At 62.0% G+C, this 24,559-nt stretch overlaps 2 protein-coding genes across 5 annotated transcripts in view; one reads left to right on the top strand and one right to left on the bottom strand.

Moving 5' to 3' along the window:
* The window catches only part of ERI3 (ERI1 exoribonuclease family member 3), a 125,596-nt gene extending 110,472 nt beyond the window's left edge, over positions 1-15,124 (top strand). For all 4 annotated transcript variants that reach the window (XM_056130956.1, XM_056130955.1, XM_056130954.1 and 1 more), the window contains exon 9: positions 14,598-15,124. In XM_056130956.1, the coding sequence (XP_055986931.1) occupies positions 14,598-14,680 (83 nt within the window). In that variant the 3' untranslated portion in view covers positions 14,681-15,124. The remainder of the gene's footprint in view (positions 1-14,597) is intronic.
* Positions 15,125-15,328: 204 nt separating this feature from the next.
* Positions 15,329-24,043, bottom strand: DMAP1 (DNA methyltransferase 1 associated protein 1). The gene is given in 11 exon segments (XM_056130893.1): positions 15,329-15,438; positions 15,636-15,770; positions 15,772-15,932; positions 16,053-16,125; positions 16,358-16,429; positions 16,527-16,712; positions 16,814-16,981; positions 17,073-17,231; positions 21,761-21,956; positions 22,221-22,312; positions 23,891-24,043. Coding segments are annotated over 11 exon segments (1,407 nt in total). The 5' UTR covers positions 23,996-24,043; the 3' UTR covers positions 15,329-15,378.
* Positions 24,044-24,559: the final 516 nt, after the last annotated feature.

Raw genomic sequence — 24,559 nt, 5'->3', positions numbered from 1 at the left:
GATGTGAGTTCTGAGGCCTCAAAGCCTCCCTTCAGCCGGCTCCCTCCACTCCCTCCTCTCCCTCCTCTTTCCTTTCTTCTTCTGCCCAAAGGCAGGAAAGATGGAAACGCTTATACTCCCCGTTACTATTATTAAACTCTGTGCCAGGCCAGCCAGGCCCCAGGACTCCTGCCCGCAGGGGGCACCCCAGGCTCCCTGGAGGCGCCTGAGCCCTAGGGGCCATTTGGCCTGAGGCCAAGGCCGACCAACTCAAGGGTGAGCCGAACTGCAGGAGCGCAGGGACACCCGGGGCCAGTGGAGATGTGGAGTGGGGGCTTCGGCCTGGCCTGCTTGGACCCTCACCTGCTGCCACTTGCCGTTCCTTTCACCGTTTCCGGGGGCGGGTTTCATTCAGACCCGTTGCCTGTCACACACATTGTCCTCTGCTGCCCAAGCCTCTTTCCCCAGGCGGTGAGCGTTTACGGAGCTCCACACCACACCTCAGGGTGCCGGATGTCAGAGCCCCACGCACCCACGCCTGGGCCCTGCACAGAGCCAGGGAGCGGCCGGGAGCTGCAGGCAGACCTGTGGCCAGGCCACCCGGCGCTTCTTGTCCCCCGCCATGGGACAGGAGCTCGGAGAGCTGCTGCTGACCAGCGAGTGGGAAGCAGCCAGATTGGGGGGGGGTGGCGGGCGGGGATGGGGGGCGGCCGTGGGGAGAGGCGGGTGGGAGCAGAGATAAATGTTAGCTCATTTCTTCCGTAATTAGTTACTCCCTCATCCCCGCGTTGTAATTGTGAACAAGCTGTAATGTTTAATTAGTCTGTAAATGAAACCCCAATTTCATAATGGCCTGGCTGACAGGGCTAAGTGAGCAGGGGCGGAGGCGGTGGGGTGGCTGGGGGGGGGGGCCTGCGCGTGGAGTGGGGGGGACGGACCGGACGAGTTCCACGGGGACGAGGCTGTGGGATCTGGCCTGGACTGGGCTTTGTCCCCCTGCCGGGCCCCGGGGGCTTCCCCTCTCCTCCCACCTGCGGACCCTTCCTTCCTTTCTCACCTCCGCCCAGCCGAGAGGCTTCTACTGCGGGGCCCAGGGAGGAGGAGGACGCCAGATCCCAATTCGCCGCCGGCCCACCCGCTGTGTCCCCACTGCGGGCCTGGCCCTGCTGGGCTGCGCTGGGCTGGGCTGGGCTGGGCCGGGCCGGGCTGGGCTGGGCCTGGCCGTGCGGGCCATGCGGGCCCTGGGTGCGGGCTGCGGTGCGCGGAGCCGCCGCGCGGGGGAGCCCTCGGGCCTCCCTCCCCGGACCGCGCGGCCTCCCCGCACCCCCGCCGCCCGCACACGCCCCCCGCCCCGCCTGCCGCAGCCATAAATCTCAATTTACGAGGGCGGCTCTGGTGGGGGAGGAAGGCAGCGCCGCTAATGACGGCTCCTCAGCCGGATTTTTCATGTTGCACAGTCATAAATTTTTAAGAACAGCATGGGCAGCACGTTAGCGAGTTATCGAGGCCGCCTCCGTGCTGGCTGCCTGGCTCCGAGCTCGCGGGGACGCCGGGCCGAGGACGGCCGGGCGGTGTGTGCGGGGTGGCCGGCCCTGGCGCTGCCAGGCACCTGCCTGGGCGGGGCGGGCGTGCGGGTGGGCACCCCGACCCGGGCTCCGGGAGCCGCTGATGGATGCCTCCGCTCCGGGACTTGACACCATGATGTACGGGGAGCCTGGAGACATATGGATTTTCAAAGTGGCCACTTTGAATGGAATTACAAACCCGACCGAGTGCGCCGTGCAGCCTGGCCCTGGCAGAGGGGCACGGGGGTCCTGGACCCGCCTGGTGCCTCTTAAGAGACTCTCAGGCTGCGTCCCCGGGGGCACGGGGTCCAGCCAGGCCCATCCTCCTAGTGAATGGCCCCCTCTCTCCAGGCAGAGGGGCCCCCGGCCTCCATTTCTTCCTCTTTAAACCGGGCGGTGATGGCCCTGGCCTCTTGGCTGCAGGTGCGTTGGCGCTTGAGGACGCTTGCCTGCGTCGGGGGCTCCAGGGGGAAGCGTCATGGCGGTGTGGGGCGTCCTCTCGACCCCCTCATTCACGTGCCTGCCGCTGCTCCTGGGGGCACTCTGTGGCTGAAGCTGGTCCGTGCTCCCAGGCCTGCCGCGGGCACCCTTCTGAGCCTCCAAGGCACGGAGACGCCCACACAGCCACACTTCGGGGCCCTCTGGCCAAACGCTCACACGCGTGTCCCGAGTGGACAGCTGAGGGGCCTCTGTGGCGCCCAGGTCAGGCCCCACAGGGCAGCGTGTTTGTGGGGGGCATTCACGATGGCTCCCCCGGAGTCCCCCCCGCTGGGCTACACTGTCCCTTCTCAGGCAGAAGCTCCACTCCTGGCCCTCAACGCCGCCTCAGAACCCCACCCTGCCTTCTTTCACCTCAGGGCTGCCAGCCATTGGCCTCATTCTCTCCCACTGTTCCTCCGAGCTTTGCTCCGAAGCCTTCCCTGACGCCTCCTGGGAGGTCCCCTCCCCTGTGCGCACCTTCTTACAGCCCCCCACGGGGTGGCAGTGAGGAAAGGAGGGATGATGTCCCCCCCGGACTGCATGTGCCCTGAGGGGAGGGCCTTCTGTGTGTCTCTCCCTGTCAGCCTGTCTCCCCCAGTGTGACGGAATGGGAGGTAGAGAGGAAGACGCGGAGCCTTGAACTGAGTTCGACGGACTTGGGCTGGCGCAGCTCACCCCTGGGTGCCAGGGCCGGTGAGGGCAGCCAGGGGAGTGCCCGGAGCCGAGGTGGTTCCCATTAGTCCTCATGATTAATTCACGGCCACGCTGTGATGGAGTGGGCTTGTCCCCAGTCAGCGCCTCCGCTGGGGCCCACCTGTTAGCGACAAACAAACAAAGGGGATAAATAATGCATCGGGACCCGAGCCAGGCAAGGCGGCGCGTTGAAATTAATAGGGATTAGCTGAGCAGCTTGAGGATGAAATATTTACCAGGTGGGGTTGGCCTTGGGGTGGGTGGCCCCCTTCCCCGACTCCCTGAGCTGAGCCGGGCCCCTCCCCAGGGCATCCCTGCTGGGGATGGGGGAGCCCCAAGTGCCCCTCCCTCCCCACCGCCTTGGCTGCCAAGTAAGGCTGGCCAGACCAGTGCGCACACCCCCCCCCCCCCCCCCCACCTACCTGCCGGCACAGCACGACCGAAGAAACCAAGGTACACGGAACCCCAGGAAGCACTGCCAGGCTGACCCCCGCAGGACACTGGAATCGGGGTACAAGTACTGGGGCTAGTTTTCAGACCTGCGCCTGCCTAGGCTTGGTGGCAGGAGTCTGGGCAGGAAGGGGGTCCCACCCCATTTGGTCCTGCCTTTGTCCCCTCCATGTCTGAGGGGTAGGTCCCTCCTGGGTGCCTCAGTGGCCGGAGCAGCCCCAGTAGGGGGCACGGGTAGGTGGGGACGCAGAGAGGGAGCCCTAAAAAATGTGGACCCAGGAAGCAGGCCAGGAGATGACAGCAGCCCAGGTCCCCAGGAAGAGGGCTGCTCCGGGCAGAAGGAGGAGCCTGAGAGAAAGCCCAGAGGGGAGCAGGGGAGAAGGCGCAGGTGCAGGGTACGCCCCAGACGCTGGCTCAGCCTCTGCCCAGGGCCGACCTCACGGGCCGCTTTCTCTCCGTCCTGCATGGTCCATCCCAGAGCCCTGCATGGGGTGACACCAGCCACCAGCCTCTGACTCACAGGCCTCCCTCAGCTCACCTGCGCCCACCTATCACTGAGGGTGAGGGCATCAGATTGGTGGCTCAGAAGGAGAAATTGGGGGCCCTGGCACCTGGAGGAGGAGGAGGAGTGGACCTGGGTAACGGCCTGGGAGAGAGGGAAAGCCTCGGCTGCACAGGGAGAGCCGAGCTCCCCCCCCCCCCCCCCCATGTCTCGGGTGGGAGAAGATGGGAGAGAAAAGGTCACTGAAGCGAAAGGACGGGGTCACGGAAGTGGTCACGGAGCCCCGCCACCGGAGAAAGTGGGGGTGCAGGGCAGGAATGGAGGAGTTTGGGTTTGGTTGTTTTTCGTAAAGCAAGAGAGTTTTTGTTGAACAGAAGTTAGAGTGACGTGAGGAGAAAAAGAATGTGTTCAAGAGAGAACCCAGGCATGAAGAGTAAGATGAGCACACAGAGGCGAGCAAATGAGAAGCCTGTCCAGAGAGGAGCACGGGCTCCCAGAGCAGGCCTGCGGGTGTCTGGGACAGTGAGCAGAGGGGGCTGGAGCATGGAGCGAGAGCACAGCGGGTAGGGCGTTGGCCTCGCAGGCGGCCGGCTCAGGTTCAATCCTCAGCATCCCATACGGCCCCCCAAGCACTGCCAGGAGTAATTCCTGAGTGCACAACCAGGAGTAACCCCTGAGCATCACTGAGTGTGACCCAAAAAGGAAAAAAAGAAAGCAAAAAGAAACCCAAACAACAACAATAACGATAAATTGGGTGAAGGTTTTGACCAGAGTGACAGTGCAACAGCAGGTAGGTTTGCTTGCACCTGGCCAACCCAGATTTAATTTCTGCACCCCCACAAAATCTCTGAGCCCCACCAGGCGTGATTCCTGAGCTCAGAGCCAGGAGTCAGCCCCGAGCGCTGCCAGGTGTGGCGCAGGAAAAACTCACACAAAAACAAAAACTAATTTTGGGGCTGGAGCAGGTAGGGTGCTTGTCTCCCATGCAGCTGACCTGACCCCACAGATGGTCCCCGAACCCTCTAGAGGTAAACCCTGTTCACTACCGGGTGTGGCCCTAAAACAGTAAACAAATAATCAGACAAATAAATAAGGAGGGCAAAGATTTAACCTAGTTGTGTGCTTAAGGGAAGGGACAGTTGGAAAGGACGTTGGGATGGGGTGAGACCTGCAGGCTCCTAGGAGAGTTGCTTCTGTGCCAGGGCACTGGGCTGTGGATGGCAGAAAGATTGGGAGTGGCCACCACCCGGGAGAAGCCAGCGTGCACGCGCAGCTCAGGGAAGAGCGCCGCTGGGCCGGGTGACCACGGTTTGATCAGGGCGTGAGGTCTGCCCTGTTGTCTCCGAGACACACAGGACAAGGGGGAGGGGAGGGGGGAAAAGTGAGAGTTGGGCGTTGCGGGACAGGCGTGCAAGCCCCATGTGAGGAGCACCAGCTGCCAGCTGAGAAGCCGCCCAGTAGGTGCCCCGTGTCCCCCTGTCCTCTCTGAAGAGAGCCCCTGCAGAAGTGCGGCTGCAGAGTGCCCAGCTGTGACCTTCTGCCCGGACATTGCCCTGCCGCTGAGACTCGGATGCCTGGGTTACAGCCAGATGGATGAAAGGAGAAGCAGTGGGGCCCTGCGACGGAGGTGGGGGTTACCGGCTTAGCCGTGCTGGTGGCCAGCTTCAGTGCCACCCCCTCCCCGTGGCCCTCTGACCCGAGCACCGTTGGGATGACCCCAGCGGTCCCTGGGTGGTCCCTGGAACCCTGGGGTTCTAGAAGCACCACATCCTTGGAGCTTAGCATTCACCGTTGGCTTACTTGGCCGAGAATTGCCAGGAAAAGTCCCCAGGTTCGGCCCCCCAGTCCCCTCAGTGCTGCTTGGGAGGCGCCCCAAACAAAACAGAAAGGGTAAGTGGTACCCGGAGCAGTGGCACAGCCGATAGGGCATTTGCCTTGTACCCAGCCAACGTGGGTTTGATCCCCTGACCCCCACCAGCAGTGGTACTCTGTGTGTAGAGCCAGGAGACAGCCCTGTGTGCAGCTGGCTGGGGGACCACCAGAACAGTTACCTCAGTACCTTGGCTGGAAGTAGATTTTTCTGTGTCCCCCCCCCCCACCCCCCATCTTCCTCTTAAAATGTAGAGATGATGGTTGGAGCTCCAGCAGCCATGTTGGGCTCTTTCCATTTCCTGGAAATTGGAAGCAGTGTGCTCGAGAAGGCAGAGCAGAAAAGCACCAGCCCATCTTGGTGGCGCCTGGCACTGTGGGGGAACCAGAGTAGTTAGTTTGTAGCCACGTCAAGTTAGATTGTAGATCATGGGGCTGGGGAGATCATTTAAGAGCTGGGATACGCACCCAGCATCATACATGCCCTCCCAGCACTCCGCATTGCACAGCTGTGCCAGAAGTGACACCCCAAGGCTCCTGAGCACTGCTTGGGAACTGCTCCCCCTACACACACACACACACACACACACACACACACACACACACACACACACACACACAGTTTCTATGGGAAGCTTTGTGTTCTTCCCTCTCACATGGACTTTCCTTGAAATATGACCACTTACCTGTTTGCACTTGACATCTGCACTGTTACAAGCACGGTCAAGTCCAGCAGGAAGCTGTCCAGCCAGATATTCGGAGGAGGGCATTAAAGGGGCACCTGCCACCTTCCTAGGCTAAACCCGGTGCCTCACGGCCCTTTTCTCGGGCCTCGCTCCCATCACAGCCACTGTGACATTGTCTTCCCCCATTTGCACGGTCGCTCTTGGTCACTGTTTGTAGCCATGAGAGACACCCCAGTTCCAGGGTTCTTTTCTTGGGACCAGGGCAGTTGTAGAATGGGTAGGGTGCTTGCACGCAGCCAACCCAGGTTTGATCCCTGGCACCAAATATGGTTTGCCAGGAGCGATCCTTGAGTACCGAATGCAGAACCAGAAGTAAACCTTAGTGCATCTAGTTTTGCCCCCCCAAAAAAAATGTGTGTGTGTGTGTGTGTGTGTGTGTGTGTGTGTGTGTGTGTATTTGCAGTGCTCAGGGGCTAGTTCTAGCTCTTCGCTCAGGAGTGACCCCTGGTAGTGCTCTGAGACCATATGTGGTGTTGGAAATTCCAACGGGGGCCAGTGAGATGCAAGGCAAGTGCCTTAACCCCTCTGCTGTCCGCCTCGTCACCCATCAACTATCTTTTGTTGTTTTTGTTTTGGGGGCCACACCTACCCATGCTCAGGGCTTAATCCTTGCTTTGTGCTGAGGGTCACCCCTGGGGGGGTTTGGGGGTGCCAAGGATTGAACCCAGGTCAGCCTGCTATGCTGTTGCTCCAGCCCCCATTCAGTGTCACTTGTTAAAGGCGATCCTAAATGGGGCCAGGGAGGGTCGCAGAGGGCTGCAGTGGGTGCCCCCACGAGCATGCGTCCTACCCTCAGCCCCTTGTCCCCACCCCCCAGCACCACTAGGTGGCCCCCAAACAATACAAGACTGTCTTAAGTGATCAGGGGATCTGTAACTTCACAAAACTTTGAGGCCGATTCAGAGCTGGTGGGGGGGGGGGGGGGGGGAGGGGCCGCGTCTGCCCTTGATCCTCCTCTTCATCTTCCCCGCGTCCCTGCAACTGCCCTTCCCGCCCATGAAGACCTTTTCCTCCGGCTCCCGTTAAACCAGGCCAGGGGACTATGGGTGTCCCCCAGGTGGAGGGGCCCTGCCCACTTGGCTGCAGGGACGTCACTGTTGGAGGAACTGGCTAAAGCGGGGGATGGGTGTACAGCAGGCGAGGGGCTGCCTGCGTGGGGGGCGGGTGGGGGTGCTGTCACAGCAGGGACCTTGGGGATGTCATGTTTCAGAGGAAGCTGAGAGGTGGAGGGTGTGGCCAGAAGGAGCCCGGAGAGTGTCCTCCGTGCTGAGGGTGGCAGCAGAGACTGGGCACCGGGGAGGGTCCAGCTTCCGGCAGGCAGCAGCCTCATTCCGTCCAGTGTCCTGGTCTGTTCTTTAGAGGGAATCTGCCCTTCTCATCACGCCATTCTGCAGAGGCTTACCCACTGGAGTCACTCAAGGACAGCAGACAGCCCCCCCGGGCAGATAGGGTGACTGCTCGGCTAGGCCACGCGCTTTGCCTGGCCTGGGCCTCGCGGCCCTAGGAGGGCTCCTGGGGTGTTCCAGTGGGCCGGCCCCGATTAGGCGGATGCCAGGGCTTTGGGGCCCTCTCTCTGACCAGGCTGGACTGGGAACAGGCCAGGTGCGGGGCGGGGGCGCGGGGGCGGGCCCCCACTTGGAAGGGCCAGAGCAGCCGCCCTGTTACTTCGGCGTATTTCACTTTTAATTCTGACATATAATGTAATGATCTTTTTTAAGGCCCGATGATATTATCTGCCTGACTAGATTATTGAGTCTTCATCATCTCCAGATAAATTTATGGCCAAGACGAGGCTCGGGATTTATCATCAGTCAATAGAGCTCGATACTCTAACAAGGCGTGTAATAAGATATACATATTTAATGATCCAGGGGGAGGAGCGCTAATGGGAGCCCAGAGTGAGTGGGCCGGGCCGGGGCGCTGCCCTGGGCTGCCAGAACAGTCGGGGCGTGGAGGTGCTCCCCGTCCTGTGCTCCCCTTCTCCATCTTCCGCAGCCCTGTCCCGGTCTCCTGCACATGGGGCCCTGAGCGAAGGGCTCGGGGCGTGTGGGACAGTGCCCAGGCTAGGGCTCTCAGCACACCTCCGGGGAACGCCTCTCCCTGCGTCTGGGCCTCGGGGGGCACTCGGGGTGTCCACAGACCCGCCATCCAGGACCCTGAGCATCAGGGCGGGCCCACAGGGGCGGGGGTGCTGGGGCTGTGTGCCCAGGCCGCGCTGATGGTGACGGATGGTTTTTCATTACCGCCTCTCAGGTCCTGCCCGCGCCCTGTGTGGAAATTCTATTTATTCCCTAATTTGTAAAAATTCCCTCTTTATCTGATCCCAATCAGGGCGGGGTAATTGGCTCTCTGGGGCAGCGGCTGGGGTCCTTGATGAAGAGCTATGTGGATGTACCCAGCGCGGCCCCCGCCCAGCCCGCCACCGGGGCCCACAATTAATAATGATTTGCAAATGGCAGACAAGCAATAACACAGAAAGATGTGGCGTCCGTGCTGCCTCTTCATTTCCTCCCCTCGATGATATAAATGGCCACAGAACAAAAACCCAGCACTATAAATTCTGGAATTAGTTATTCACCGGGATAAATGGGGCCTGGAGTCGCGGGCCCCGCGCCCGCCACCCTACTTGCAGGGCTCCCCAGCCCGAGCTGGTCACCGGTGTGCACCTGGGCACAGCCCCCCCCCCCCACCTGGCTGCCCCTGCCTCAGCCTCTGCCTCCCCTCGGTCCATCCCTCTGGCTGCCCAGCCGTGGTCCCTCCCGCCTCTGTGCCGGGGTCAGGAGGGCATGGACACATCGTGCCAGGGACAGGACACAGGCACACGCTGCAGGGCTTCCTGGTCGGGCCGGGGGCGGCTGGCACCGCATGCCCGGGCACGGTGCCCTCTCCGGCCAGGCGCGTCCTCTCCCCGCCCCCCCAAGTGGCTGTGAGCTGGCGGGTAATGGGCGTGTAATGGCCTCATTTCCATGCCGGCCTCCAGGAGCCGGGGTAAGTGTTTGATTGCCTTAATTTCCAAACACATCATTATCCCAGCTTTACCAGCGCTTAATAAACACTTTATGAGGATTTTTTTAAAAACATCTTCGGTCCGCATACTTCTCTAAAGTGATAAACTCTAATTAAGTCTAATATTTAAAAATATGGTAATGGTGAGTTGTTTGAATAAGTGGACTGCATTTCTGTAATTTCATTATTACGTAAAACACGCTAATTATTTGGAGCGCGCTTATTACGGCGAGAGAAATCGGCTGCTAATCAAGATGAAATTGCCTTTTCCCTTATTGTGCAGCCGCCGTCATCCTTCACCATCAGCCCCGGCACCCCAGGCACCTCAGGGGCGGAGGGGCGGAGGGGCCGGGCGGGGAGAAGGGGTCACTTTGGAGTTGAGCCTCCGAGGGCCCAGGGCTGGGGGAGGAAAAGTGGCTGAGGGGAGCTGTGTCTGCAGGGAGAGGGGTCAGTGTCCGGAGAACCATTAGGGGGGCCGTGTCCGGGACAAAGAACAGAGGGTGGGGACACCAGGGTGTGACCCCGGGAGTGTCACTGTTGGCCCGGCGGCACTAGTGACTCGCCCAGACACTGTTTTAAGCACTTTTCAATTAAAAAAATCATTTCATTTTTAAACAACCCTTGGAGGGAAATAATTGCTATGATGATTATTCCCATTTCAGAGAAGAAAAAAAACTAACACCAAGGGGTTAACTAGAACAGTAGCTTTGTGCAAATTCACGCCGTTAATTAGGAGAGGACGTGGGACTTGAACCCAGATCCTCTGCACAGGTCCTGTGGTGACTCTCTTCAGAACTCACTGCCCCGGGGGGTGGGGGAGCGGGGACACATGCTTTGTGCCCTAGAGCCCCGGGTTTGATTCCCAGTACTGCCTGGCCCCAGCACCTCCAGGTTGTGGCCCCAAAGCAAACCAGTGAAATTCACTGCCCTGGCCCTGTCTTGCTCTGGAATTCATTCACTGTTTTCCGTGCCCTGCACTCTGCCCCAGGGGTGCACTTGAGGCCCCCAGCATCGGGCCATGACTGAGCCAATGAAATAGAGAACAGCAGTTACATTCCCGGGGTGCAGGTGGCCCCTGGACCTGGGGCCAAGTCGGCCCTCTGCTCCAGCCACTCTGGCCACTCCACCTTTGCCACCCCGTGACATGGGCTCAGTTCCACCCCACACCTGAGCCCCCTCAGGAATACATACACACATACCCGCCTGCCCCCCCAACACACACACACACACACACACACACACACACACACACACACACACACACACACACCCCTGCTCTCCTGGCCCTTAATTATTTTTGTCTTCTTTTTGGGTCACACCCGGCAGTGCACAGGAATTACTCCTGGCTCATGCACTCAGGAATTACTCCTGGCAGTGCTCGGGATGGGGGGTGGGGGGGAAACCATATGGGATGCTGGGAATCGAACCCAGGTCTTCCGTGTGTAGAGCAAATGCCCTACCCTCTGTGCTATCACTCCAGCCCCTCCAGCTCTTTCTATTAAAGGTACAAACAAGAAGTTTGAGGGTTGGAGAGCTTGGGATGGGCTGGACTTGTTGCCTGGGTTCCACTCCTCACCCCCCCATCCCTGAGCACCGCTGGGTGTGGCTCCAAAACCAGTGTGTGGAAGCTTCAGAATCTGGACAGGAAATGCCTGAGGTCCCACCAGAACCTCACACTGAGGCTCTCCAGGGCTCTGAGGTCTGCACTCGCCCTCGGGATCCTGCACCAGTGCTACCTCCAGCCCCCTGCAGCTGCCCAGCCTGTGCGCTCAGCAGTCGAACCCGGAGCCACCACTCCTGGCCAGGGCTCCACAGAGACCCTCTGGTCGGTCACCGCCCCCCACCTCTCCTCCCTAATACCTTGTGCCGCCACCTAACTGCATTCTGCTTTCTGGACGCCCTGGGTCCGCCCTCCAAAGTGTCCCGGACCCGTTTGATAGTCCCTGTGCTGAGCCTGGCCCCTACTTTCAGCCCTAACTTGTCCCACAGCCCATTCTGAGATGGAACGAGGTGCATCGCCCGCAGCCCCCTCCTCTCCATGCCGGACCGAGCCTGGAGGGCAGGGAGTGAGGGTCGCTGCAGCCCAGGGCTTCCCCTCCCGCAGTCACACCGGCCTGCGGGCTGCATCCTGGCCTCTGCCATTGTTTCCCTGCGAGGTGGGCCTGCTCAGACACACGTGCCCTGCTTGGTGGGTGCCAGTTACACGCCCGTTCCCCGTGGTGGTCTCAACAACATAAAAACAACTCCGGGCCGCAATGCAAAGCAGGCCCAGCGGCCGAGCACTTGCCTTGCGAAGCCCTGGGCTTGATCCTAAGTACCACACACACATGTGATGTATTCCATATCACAGTAACAACAAGTCTCACGATGAAGACGTTACTGGGCCCGCTCGAGCAAATCAATGAACAACGGGAGGACCATGACCGTGACCACACACACACACACACACACACACACACACACGAGAAATAGGGGCCGGAGATAGTACAGAGGGTAAGGGCTTGGCCTTACATGTGGCACCCCACATGGCCCCGAGCCCTGGCGGGGGTGATCCCTGAGCACAGAGCCGGGAGTCAGCCCTGAGCACCAGCAAGCGTGGCCCCAAACCAAAGCAAAAAGAGGGGTAGGTTCCCTCCGCCAAAGAAAAGGATCACACTGCCACGGGCATATCAAAGCAGGGGACCTGCTGGGAGTCGGGGGTGAGGAAGGCCTCCTCGGGCCAACTGCAGCTTCAGGCTGACCTTGCGGGGCAGGGCAGATGCTGCTGGCGCACGGCTCCGGGCTCCTGCCGAGGACTCTCGCCACCTTCGGGCTCATACAGCTCCGGGCCATCTGTGCTCCCACCGCCCCATTTCTTTGTACTTTTGAGCACACCCCGCTGTGCTCTCCTGACCCAGTGCTCAGGGATCACTCCTCGTGGGACCGTTTGGAGTGCGGGATATCAAACCCTGGTCAGCTACACAGGAGGCAAGCACCCTACCCGCTGTACTATCACTGGCCCCACGCATTCCCCCTTCCGTCTCTAAACCCTCCTGAAGCTTCACCAGCTGTGCGCCACCTTCCTCCTCAGGCTTCCGGGCCCACGGTGAGTGCCCACAGCCCATCGAACAAGGCCAACAGAGGAGGGGCCAGCGGTTCTGCAGGTTCAAGCCGAGACTAGAACCAGGTCTGCCCCCAAACCCGTTGTCATCTTCAGAAAACAGACAAGGGTCCTGGAGCCTGGGGGGAGGTGGGAGGCAGATGGGCCTCCGAGTGCCGCTTTTTGTAGCAGGCAAGGTGACTGCCTGGCCTCGGGGCCAGGACCAGGACCAGGGCAGACGCTGCTGTCTGAGCAGCAGACAGCAGGGCGTGGACTTGGGGAGCAGCTGACAGGACGAAGGACGACACAGAATGAGATTTCCCTGTGTAGCTCATACGTGATTGGACTTGAGGGGAGAGAGATGAGGTTCTTGTCTGGGCGTGTTGGGGTGCTGTTCACTGGCCGGAGGATGCAGGGATGAAGTGTGGGGGGAGGCCCCCGGGCGTCTCGGGCTTGGCGGTCCAGGGGCGTTTGTTTGCCAGCACACGGGCAGGCCGGAGGTGTCTGGAGGTCCCCGGGGGTCTGGAGTTCCGGGTGAAGGTGTCCAGAGTGCAGGATGGGGACAGGTCAAGGACAGAGCTCAGGGCCTGGCAGGGGTGGGGGGGTCAGTGCTGTGGTCCAGGGGTCGGTCGGCTGGTGGCCTGGGGGGAGGGGCCGGGCACACTCACTTGGGTCCGGGGAGGCAGATTGAGTGATTTGTTCGGCAACGAGGGAGGAGCCAGATGAAGTCAATAGAAAACTAATTTTCTTTTCTGCTGGAAGAAATGAGGTGTGTGGCCACTGGGTAATTGCAGATAACGAGGGGACTTATTCTTAATATGCACAGTGGCCACAGTCCCCGAGTGTCCAAGACGGGAAGGATCGGAGGGTCCTCTTGGGGCCAGACTGACTTGGGAAAATGACCCCCACGTAGCTCCTGGGCGGTCCCGTCCCAGCGGCCAGCCCCTCCTGCCCTCTTCCCTTGCTGGAAGCCTCCTGCTGCATCGCCCTCCGTCCCTACCCCCACGGACCCGCAGCACGCTAAGGGAGACAAATGATCAGGCCTCCGCTGAGGCGGGGTGCGTGTCCGGCCCATAAACCACGGGGATGGGTCACGTCTGGAGTTGCCATGGCCGCCACTCCTGGTCATCTGTCTTCCCACTGTCCTGCCTCCAACCGGCCTCTCGGGGTGCTGAGGCCGGTGTTGGGGCCCCCATTCCCTTGGGTCCATTCCTGTTGAGCCGAGACCAGGCCATTAGGACCGGCCTGAGGTTCTGCGCAAGGTGGGGTTGCAGGGCCCAGTGGGAGGAAGGGATGGCCTTGACTGGTGCAGTCCTGAGCCTACTCTGACCGTCCCAGCCCCCCCCCCCCCCCCACACACATCCCTGGTGAGGCCATGGATTAAAGCTCAGGCATCTGGGGGTGGGGGCGGGTGAAGAGGAAGAGGGGCTGTCGGGAAAGCCAAGCCCAGGCCTGTGTGTGGTTCCGCGCTGGTGTCCCAGTGGGCAGCTGCACCTCCTTCTGGTCCACGTGGGGATAGCAACGTCCATGAGGGAATATGCGTCCTCACCCCCCCCCCCCCCCCCCCCCGCCCACAGGCCGCACTGCAGCTCAGAGGGCTCTGGTGTGTGCATGTGGGGGCAGCTGCTGGCCAGCCGCTTGGGGACCACCGGCCCAGGCCATCGTGCCCATGTCTAGGCGGCACACGAGGCTGGGCCCCGGGCCCTGGCCTGCAAGTGCCAAGGTGGGTGCCTGTCACCAGTGATTACATCCTAGGCCACATCCCCACACACACACAAGTGCGGCAAAGTCACCCTGGTCGTGGGCGTGATGAATGGCCGCACAGTAATGAAATGGAGACATCAAGGCGGGTGGCGGGAAGACGGAGTGTGGCGGACGGGCCGTCCCCACGCGGCGGCAACAAGAAGGATCGCCCGGCGGCCGGGGGCCGTCAAGGGAGAAATTACACATTTACTCTGCCTTTTTCTTACTGCGACGGCGCCCATACATCACTGCTGGGGCCGGGGCGGGACACGCCGGCCAATTTCCAGCATGAATTATGGGGCCGAGAGGCCCTGAGACCAGGCTTCTGCTGGCCCCAGTGTCCACCCCGACCCGGAGCCCCGATGCGGGCCCTCAGGGCCAGGACCCCGTCTAGAGCCTCTTCCCCGAGCCTCGCCCCGCTCCCTGTGGCACTGCAGGCGCGGAGGGCCGGGCGGGGCCCCTAAATGCCTTTTCCCCCTCTGCAGATGACTGCAAGAACATCGCCAACATCATGAAGACGCTCGCCTACCGCGGCTTCATCTTCAAGCAGACGTCGAAGCCGTTCTGATTGGCCGAGGACAGGATGGGGCAGGACAGGGTAGCCGCCTGGCCCGGCCCGGCCAGCGCCCTCCTCTCCCTCGCGGAGGGACCAAGGAGAGTGGCCCAGCTCCACGTCCAGAGCGGCCCCCAGACTGCCCTGGGGGCTTGTGCCCGGGGAAAGGGCTTGGCTCCGTGGCCCCTCTGGAGCAGATACTTCGTGCCCCCCTTCCCTCCCCCACCTCGGCCCAGTGTCAGCCCCTCTCGCTGTGGGCCTGGGCTGGGGGGAGCCAGGCCCTCACCGCCTCCTCCCTGGTACACAGGCTTCCGCTGGGGCGAGCCCGGCCCCTGTGCCCCCTCCTACCCATACTGCATGGTGCGTGGTGCCCCCAGGGCTCCAGGACAGACCAGGCCCCACTTGTGTGTACCCCCACCCTGCTGTGAACGTGCCACTGAATAAAGTCGGGGAATGAGGCCTGGGCGTGTGCGGGCCGTGCGCGGGCTGGGCTGCTTGGGGCCGCCGCACGGGTGAGGCACACGGGGTGCAGGGTCCAGGCACGCAGGCAGGAGCTCAGTGTCTGGCGTCTCTGAAGTCTCCATGGGTGAGCCCAGGGGCCACCCCTGCCCACCGCGCAAGGGGCCCGTGAAGGAGGAGCAGGAAGCGGCCGGTGCAGCTCAGCACATCTATTTACACAGCAGCCCCCCGGCCCCCCGCCCGCTCCGCGCCCCTCACGGCTTCTTTGCTTTCTTCACAGAAGACGAGCTGGAAGCCGACTCCCGCCGCTTCCTCTGGGGAGACAGACGGGGCGGAGGTCAGTAGCCCGGAGGCCAGCATGGTGTGGGCCTCTCCTCCGGGGAGGTGCTCCCCGCCGGCTCCCCACCTGCTCCCCTCAACCCCTGGGGAGGACTCCTACACGGGTCCCTGGGAAGCAGGGCTGGGCGCACATGCCCACACATGCACCCACATCCTTCCTCCCAGCCCTTACCGAATTGGGGGTGAGGGGTGCGCCCACCACGTCGATGATGGCATCCTTGGCGGGGTCAGGGCCGAGACCCGGCTCGGGCACAGCTGACTCGGCAGAGGCGGGGGCGAGCCCCAGGGCGGGGGTGGCAGGGCCCCCCCAGCACGCCTGCCCGGGCCAGGGCCTCGTGCCGGTGCCGTAGCATCTGCAGCTCGTACTCGCAGTTGGCACAGGCCTGCTTGAGCTCATACAGCAGCACCAGGTCACTCCGCAGCTCGTTGAACATGTGCACCAGCTCCTCCGTGGGCGTCGGGCTCAGCTCTGCGGGGGAGGCACGGGCAGTGCTGGGGGGGGGGGCAGGGAAGGCGAGGACAGAGAGGACAGAGGCCGCCCGCCATCCACAGCCCTTCCCCACAGCCTGCAGGGCCCAGCCCCACTCACCCACACCCAGCTCCAGCAGCATCTGTTCCAGGGCCTTGATCTTCTTCTGCCCCACAGAGCTTGGCAGCTTCATCTGCAACGACCCAGACAGGTGCTCAGGCCCGATTCCCCACTGGCAGCTCAGGACGCGGGGGGCAAAGGGCCACGGGGGGCCAGAGAAGCCGGGATACCAGTAGGACACCATGACGCTGTGATGCCCAACCTGTCCTTGGCGCCCGCCCCGGGGCCTGTAACATCTTGGGGTGCCGAGAGCCCAGCACCCCCCCACCCCCTGCCACACACACACCCCCAGGTGACTCACGTACCCTCTGGCTTCGCAGCGTGACGCCTGCAGACTTGAAGTCTGGAAACTTGATGCCCGCGGTCTCAGGGACGGCCTGGAGAGGAGCAGAGGGGCCCCTGGTGTCACAGGGAAGGGCCACACCCTGGCCCCCGCCCCCTCTACAAACCCAGCACCCCCCTGCCCCTCCACACCGGCTTCTCCGCCTCCTTCTTCTGCGGCAGCTTTTTCTTGGGCGCCTTGCGCTCCGTACGCCGCTGCTCGGCCGTGGTGTCGGCCGCGGTGATGAGCTTCTGCAGGTCCTGGCTCCGTTTCTCCCGCTCCTTCTTGCGGGCTTCGATTTTCCGCAGCTCCTGGAGCAGGTACTCCTCCTCCGCCACCTGGGACGGGGGTGGGGCTGAGGAAGGGGGCGAGGCCTGGGGGGGGGCGTGGGCTGCCCAGGGCTCCCGAGGGCAGCAGAGGGCAGCAGGGCCCGGCTGACCTGCTCTGGGGTCCGGTTGTAGAGCCGCTCCAGCTGCTCCTTCCGGCGCCGCTCATGCCCCGCGTCAAACACGGGGATCTTGAGCTCCGTGCCGGGCACGGCTCGCACGTTGGCAAGCTTGGCACAGATGTGGTAGTAACGCTCCTTCAGGTCCTCCACAGACCGTTTCTGAGACGCAGGGTGGAGAGGCCTGCTCAGGGCCAGGGGCAGGCTGGCAGGCCTGGGGCGGGTACACGGGCAGGGCAGGGGCAGGGCTCACCTTGAACTGCTGGTGGTCGTAGCGGTCGTGGACGACCACGAAGCGAAGGTCGAAGCGGCGGCTGAGGTCGAAGAGGTGGTCGGTCTCCGCCTTGGTCCAGGCATCGTCGTGGAGGTAGAGCTGGTACTCCTGCTCCGAGTACACGGGCACCTGCACAGTCTGGGACACGCGAGGACACCGTGGGGCACTCCAAAGGCCAGGGGCTGGGCTCTCCAGGCAGGAGGCGGCCCCCAGGCACAGAGCCCGGAGCAGCCCCTAGCACCTCTGAGTGTGGCCCCAAAACCACAGAAGGAAGGAGAGGCCGGGCCTGGGTCCCTGCAGAGCACAGCTGGGGAAAAGTGGGGAAGGGTGTCACGGAGAGAGGAGGAGGACCCGGGAGCACCCCGCCCTGGGATCGCTCTGGAGCAACTGCAGCACTTCCAGCTCCAGACCCCCAACTGGACACCTGCTCTGCCTGCACAGAACGGTGAGGGGTGCACTGTAAGCACTTCTGGGGAGCCTGAGGCGGCTGTGGGGTAGGGCGTGGCGGGATCCAGAGAGCCCCAGGAGCACCCAGACCAGACTCCTTGTCTGGAGCACTCCTGCCACCCAGTGGTGACCATGAGCCTTGCAGCCCGAGATGGGCGCATCCCACTTCCACAGAAGAGCTGAGGCCTGGGGCTGACTACTCCACCCTGGCCATCCCCCTGCTCCCTCCCATGCCCCACCTCCTCGGTCTCCCTCAGAGGCAAAGGGCACCACCAGCTGGGCAGGCCAAGAGACCCCAGGAGACCCCAGAGAGAGTACAGTGGGTAGGGCCCTTGCCTTGCAAGCAACTGACCCAGGAATGGTCCCCTGACCCAGCCAGGAGCGAGCACAGAACCAGAAGATAAAAGGAGGCCCTAGGAACAAGCCCATGATGGGGCCAGGCCAGAAGCTTCTGTGGGGGAGACCCAGCGGGCGGGAGCACGGGCTTGGCCCCACACGGTCCCTGCACCATGATGGAAATTGTCACTGAGAACGCCAGCGTGGGCCCCCAGCTCCCTCCCACACCCCAAAACACACTGGCCCGAGCCTGCTCTCAAGGCCCTTCCACTGCCTCTTGGACATGTCCCACTGAGGGTCCACTGATACCTCAAACCCAGCATGTGGCTTGTCACTCCCCCAACCCACAGCTGCCTAGTCCAGGGCTCAGCCAGTGTCCCCCACACCCCAGAGGTATAGCCTCACCCCTGCCCCTCCACTCGTACCAGGTCTGCTCTGGGACAGAGCAGGCCACTCAGAGATCCGCTGGGACCCGCTGGGCCAGTGCTCATGGCAACTACCATCACTGGTCCAGGTGAGAAGGAAACGGGGGGTTGGCATCTAGACGCCTCTGTGACAATCATACAGAAACATACGCTGCTGATCTAACAGGAAGGCATTGATAAACCGTGTCTTTCTGAAAAATCATGTTCCTCTCCTCAGCCTGCGGGACTAGAGATTTCAAATGAACATCCTTCAAATAATGCAAGCACGGTTGTAGAATATGTCTCTGACCATGAGCCCAATTAGCCCGGTCATGGTCACGGTCCTCCTGTTCATCGATTTGCTCGAGCGGGCCCAGTAACGTCTCCATCATGAGACTTCTTGTTACTGTGTTTGGCCTACTGAATACGTCACGGGTAGCTTGCCAGGCTTTGCCGTGCGGGCGAGATACTCTCAGTAGCTTGCCGGGCTCTCCGAGAGGGCGGAGGAATCGAACGCGGGTCAGCCACGTTGGCTGCGTGTAAGGCAAACGCCCTACCCGCTGTGCTATCGCTCCAGACCCCCAATTAGCCCATACTATGCTAAAGACAAGGGCCATCTAAATAATTCAGACCCTCCAAGCACTGTCTGCTCTGTGCACCCTGCAGGGTGCAGCCAGGGCACCCTGACTATTCAGTTAGGGGACACCCAGGGGATGACTTGGCCTGTCGGCAAACGTGTCCCTCCAAGGCTATGCACTGGCACTTCCCTCCTGAAAAGCATCTCGTCTGCTTCCTCTCAGGCATCATCCCTGGGGAGCACTCAGGCTTCTTCTGAGCTCAGTGAAGTGTCCTTCCTGCCCAGTAAAATGCTCAGGAATGGGGTGGGGGGGGCACGGAAGATGTCTCAAGTGACAGAGAATGTGCCTAGCATATGCAAGGCCCTGAGTCTGATCCCCAGCACAGTCCCCTGAGCACTGCTGGATACAGGTACAATCCGGGGCCCCTTGCGCAGTTTAAAATATTTTTTGTTTTCCAAACCTCATAACCCAGAGCAGCTGGAGGCCCAGGGCCTGGCTCAGAGGGGAGCACCTGCTGCAGGAAGGGTGAGAGTCAGGCTGTGAGGGGTTGGGTGGTATACTGGCAAGGGGGTGGGGGTGGCAGGGAATTGGTTTGGGGTCACATCCACCTATGCTCAGGGCTTACTCCTGGCAGTGCTTGGGGAACTATGGATGGTGCTGGGGATGGAACCCAGGTCAGCCAGGTGCAAGGCAAGATAGAGCTCCACCCGCCACCCGCTGCACCATCTCTCCAGCCCCAAGCTAAAAGTCTGATGGCCGCCACCAAATCTGCTTCCCAGCTGCCAAGCCATGGTGCCACCGGAGGGCATAAGTGTGCCATATCCTGGGCACCGCAGCCACGTACATGCAAACCCTCAGCCACACATGGCAATATCGGGAACAACGATATTGTAGTGGCAACAAGGGAAATGAAGAGAAAGGGGCAGCTCTATCAGTGCTAGGAGCAAACCCCCCTTTGGGCTCAGCCCACTAAAAACAGCTCACCACCCCTGAGTCTGACAGTTTCAGAGTGAGCAGGCGCAGTTCTGGGGCCACAGAGCCTAGAGATGGGAGAACACATCAGCAGTGACAGTGAAGGGCAGGCTCAGGGTCCCGGGCAGAGGGACAGCCAAGGGCAGGCTCAGCAGTCGGGGATTTGGGGCACAAAGAAGGGGAGAGATGGGCAGGCATGAGCCTGAGCCCACCTGTGGGCCCTGTCGAGGGAGCCCAGAACCGTGTGGGGACTGAGGAGCCCCTATGGTTTGAGGTCGTTGCTTCTCCGCAAAGATCAAAGGCTGGAGGCACACCCTTCTCTCCACTGAGGCAGAGAAAGGGCAGACCAAGGGGCTTGGCTGCAGGATGTGAGGACGGGGGTCCTTGCTGTCCTAGGACTCAGGATCTGGCAGAGCTGCCCTGGCCGGGGCCCCGGGAGAAGACGAGAGTCCCCTCACCCCTACCCCCGCCATTGCAGCCGCTAGGATCTTTCTAGAACCAGACCCACTCTGGCAACAGCCCCAACTCCTGAGTCTGCTGGCCGTGCTCTTCCCACCCGCTGTGGGAACAAGCACGTTCTCATGCCTCTGCTCCTGCCAACCACAGCCGGAAAGCCACGGCACCCTTCCACCCATCCCATCCAGGATGCCCGGCGACATCCTGCCCCAGCCTCCCTGGGGAGCAGCCAGGAGCCTCCAGTTCCCAGCAGGGTGGAGAGTCTCTCGGTTCCTGTCGTCACATCAGGCCCTCTGTCCTCTATGCCAGTCTGATGTGGCACAGAGCACTCGTTACTCAATGCAGGATGAACGTGCTTATCCTCCCCACAGTGGCCTCCTCCCTGCTTCCCCCAGCACCTAAAGGCCTCATCTCCCACTGGTCTCCTCAGCTGCCCTCTCCACAGGACGGTGGTGAGGCAGAGAAACAGAGTGGGAGGATGAAGCACAGAACTCTCTCACACAAGCCTGGCAGCCGTCCAGGCGGTGGTGTCTAGGTGCTGGGGGGCACAGTGGGCTACGGGACAGAAACCAGGACTCGGAGTCCCGGGCCAGGGCCCCTGGTGCTTTAGACCGAGCCCAGACTGCTCCCAACTGCGGGGTCTGTGGGGTGTGCTGTGCAGTGGCTCACAGATGGCCTGGTCAGCGCTGGCTGGTAAGGCTGACTCAGGCCATTTTCCACCTGAGCGACAGACTTCAGCACAGACGACACAATTGGGACTAGGATGCGGGCACGGAGGGGGCAGCAGCCCGGCCTAACGGCTTCTCACAGAAACAGTGAGGAGGATTGGAGGACGAGAGGGGCTCTGAGCCGAGGGCACTCCCTGCCCCCCCAGTCCACTCATCTCCCCCGCAACTCCCCTCCCTCCCAGCTCCGCTTTCCTGCTGGTCCTCGGGAGGAACAGCGTTTCTTTCCCTGCTGTCACGTGTGTCCTGTCTTCCTCGACCTCTGTCCCACTGTGAGCCGAAATAACGAGGAGCAAAGTCAGGGATGACCCCCAAGTTTCCAATCTGGGCAACTGGAAGGGAGGGTAGCAGTGGGCTTCACTGAAACGGGGGGCAGGTTTGAGGCGGGGCACAGAGGGAAGATCAGGGTCCTGATCCAAAGTACCTGGGGGGCACCCAGGGAGAGAGGGGAGGTCAAGTGAGAGCTGTGTGTGTGGACACAGCGGTGCTAGATGGCACTGCGACACGGGGACCACTGGCCCGCGCAGGGCAGCTGGAGCCACAGCGCAAACGAGACGCCCACCAGGGACAAGTCTACAGAGAGCAGAGCGGGCACTGGACAGCTTCTAAGTGCCAAGAGAACCCACCAGAACCCAGCGTCTAGTCTAGGAAGGGACGGGCAGAACAGACCCCGAGACCCCGAGACCCAGGTGCCGAGACAGGGGGAGTGGGTGCTGGGGGCACATGAGCGGGCCAGTTTCGGGGCTCACCTTATTGAACCTGGCAAAGGGATAGTCCTTGCCCTCCTCAGCTGCCCGGCGCCAGTGGAAGAACATGGCTCCGTCCTTGCGGGCTGGGTTCGTGAACGGCATCCACTTCCACGGACGCACCTTCTTGGATCCTAACTTGGCCTTCACGGTGCGGTAACCCTGGCCTGTGTCACTGGGCAGCAGTGGGGGCGCGTCCCTGGCAGCAGGGTTGGTGGGGGTCAGAGGCGTCAGGGGGTGTGGGGACATCCTCCGGGGGAGGGAGGGGAGCTGGTGGTGGTGGGGATGGGGGACGACACAGGGGTCTCTGGGAGCAGAGAGGGGGCACCCCCTGCCGTGCCCACGACCAGCCCTGTCCGGGGCTCTGCAGGACGGGAGGGAGAGCCCACTGCAGAAATGCCAGGTGCCAGGGTGCAGGGTCGGGGCTCAGAGCGCGGGCACGGGCACGCTCCTGCTTGCTTACTTCTTGTCCGAGTAGAGCAGCGCGTAGACCTCCCGGTGCATGCCCTCCGGCCTCTTGAAGGTCAGTGTCTCCGAGGACTTCTTGGACTTTTTCTGCGGGGAGAAACCAGATGAAACCAGAGAGATGGCTGCCTTAGGACCCTCTTCCCTCCAACTCTCCATTCCCTGGCAGTGCTCGGGACTCACACGCCGGGCTCTGTGCTCAGGGATGCTCTGCGGGGCCAGGAATGAGACCCGGGGTGGGCAGTGGTGCCAGGCGAGGGTCTTAACTCCTGGACAGTCTAGCCGGACCCCCCCCCCCCAACACACACACACCAGGCACGCGCGCGCACACACACACACACACACACACACACACACACACTCGGGACTCACTCCAGGCTCTGGGCTCAGGACGGACACACACACACACACACACACACACACACACACACACACACACACACTCGGGACTCACTCCAGGCTCTGGGTTCAGGACACACACAGCAGTGGTGCCAGGCGAGAGTATTAACTCCTGGACAGTCTAGCCGGACCCCCCCCCCCCCAACACACACACACCAGGCACACACGCACACACACACACACACACACACACACTCAGGACTCACTCCAGGCTCTGGACTCAGGACACACACACACACACACACAACACACACACACAGCAGTGGTGCCAGGCGAGAGTCTTAACTCCTGGACAGTCTAGCCGGACCCCCCCCCCCCAACACACACACACCAGGCACGCGCACACACACACACACACACACTCGGGACTCACTCCAGGCTCTGGGCTCAGGACGGACACACACATACACACACACACACACACACACACACACACACACACTCGGGACTCACTCCAGGCTCTGGGTTCAGGACACACACAGCAGTGGTGCCAGGCGAGAGTATTAACTCCTGGACAGTCTAGCCGGACCCCCCCCCCCCCCCAACACACACACACCAGGCACACACGCACACACACACACACACACACACTCAGGACTCACTCCAGGCTCTGGACTCAGGACACACACACACACACACACAACACACACACAGCAGTGGTGCCAGGCGAGAGTCTTAACTCCTGGACAGTCTAGCCGGACCCCCCCCCCCAACACACACACACCAGGCACGCGCACACACACACACACACACTCGGGACTCACTCCAGGCTCTGGGCTCAGGACGGACACACACATACACACACACACTCGGGACTCACTCCAGGCTCTGGGTTCAGGACACACATACACACAACACACACACACAGCAGTGATGCCAGGCGAGAGTCTTAACTCCTGGACAGTCTAGCCGGACCCCCCCCCAACACACACACACCAGGCACACACGCACACACACACACACACACACACACTCGGGACTCACTCCAGGCTCTGGACTCAGGACACACACACACACACACACACACACACACAACACACACACACAGCAGTGGTGCCAGGCGAGAGTCTTAACTCCTGGACAGTCTAGCCGGACCCCTCCCAACACACACACACACACACACACCCACACACAGAGCTCAGTGCGCGCGGGAAGCACAGCACACGCGAAGCCCCCCGGGGGAGGCGCCCCTGGGCGTCCCCCTGCCGCCCCCCAGCCCAGCCCAGTCCAGCCCAGCCCAGCAGCGGCGCGGCCCCCGGCCCGGGCCACCTTGTCCGGGTTGATGATGTCCTTCTTGCTGATGGTCCCCGAGGCCGCGTCGCCCTCGGGGCCGCCGAGCTCCAGGATGTCCCGCACATCTGCGCCCGTGGCCATGGCGCCGGGCAGGGCCGGGCCGGGGAGGGGGCGGGCCGCGCTCTGGCTCTCCCGCGCCGGGACCGCACGCCCCCCGCCCGCCCGCCCCGCGCCCCGGGACCCCGCGGACCCTGACTTCCGGCCGGGCGCCGGGGAAACGCGGCCGGCGGGAGCACTTCCGGTGCGTGCGCGCGCGGAAACGGCCCGGCTGGCAACCCCGCGGGGGAAGATTCGGGCCCCCTCCGGCGCGCCCCCAGCTCTCTGCGTTGGCCTTCCCCGCTCTGCGTCGCCCGTTGTTTTTCCGGCAATACAAAGAAAGCACAGAGCTGGGCTTTTTTTTTTTTTTTTTTTTTTTTTTTTTTTTTGCTTTTTGGGTCACACCCGGCAATGCTCAGGGGTTGCGCCTGGCTCTGCACTCAGGAATCACTCCTGGGGATGCTCAGGGGGACCATATGGGATGCTGGGAATCGAACCTGGGTCGGCCACATGCAAGGCAAACCCAGTTAGGGTGGGTGCAAGGCAAACGCCCTACCAGCTGTGCTATTGCTCCAGCCCCAAAGCGCAGAGTTTTGTGACCTGGATTTC

Source organism: Sorex fumeus, unplaced genomic scaffold, assembly GCF_029834395.1.
Source record: "Sorex fumeus unplaced genomic scaffold, SorFum_2.1 ptg000082l, whole genome shotgun sequence".
Lineage (NCBI taxonomy): Eukaryota > Metazoa > Chordata > Mammalia > Eulipotyphla > Soricidae > Sorex > Sorex fumeus.
This window is presented reverse-complemented; position numbering and strand designations above follow the sequence as displayed.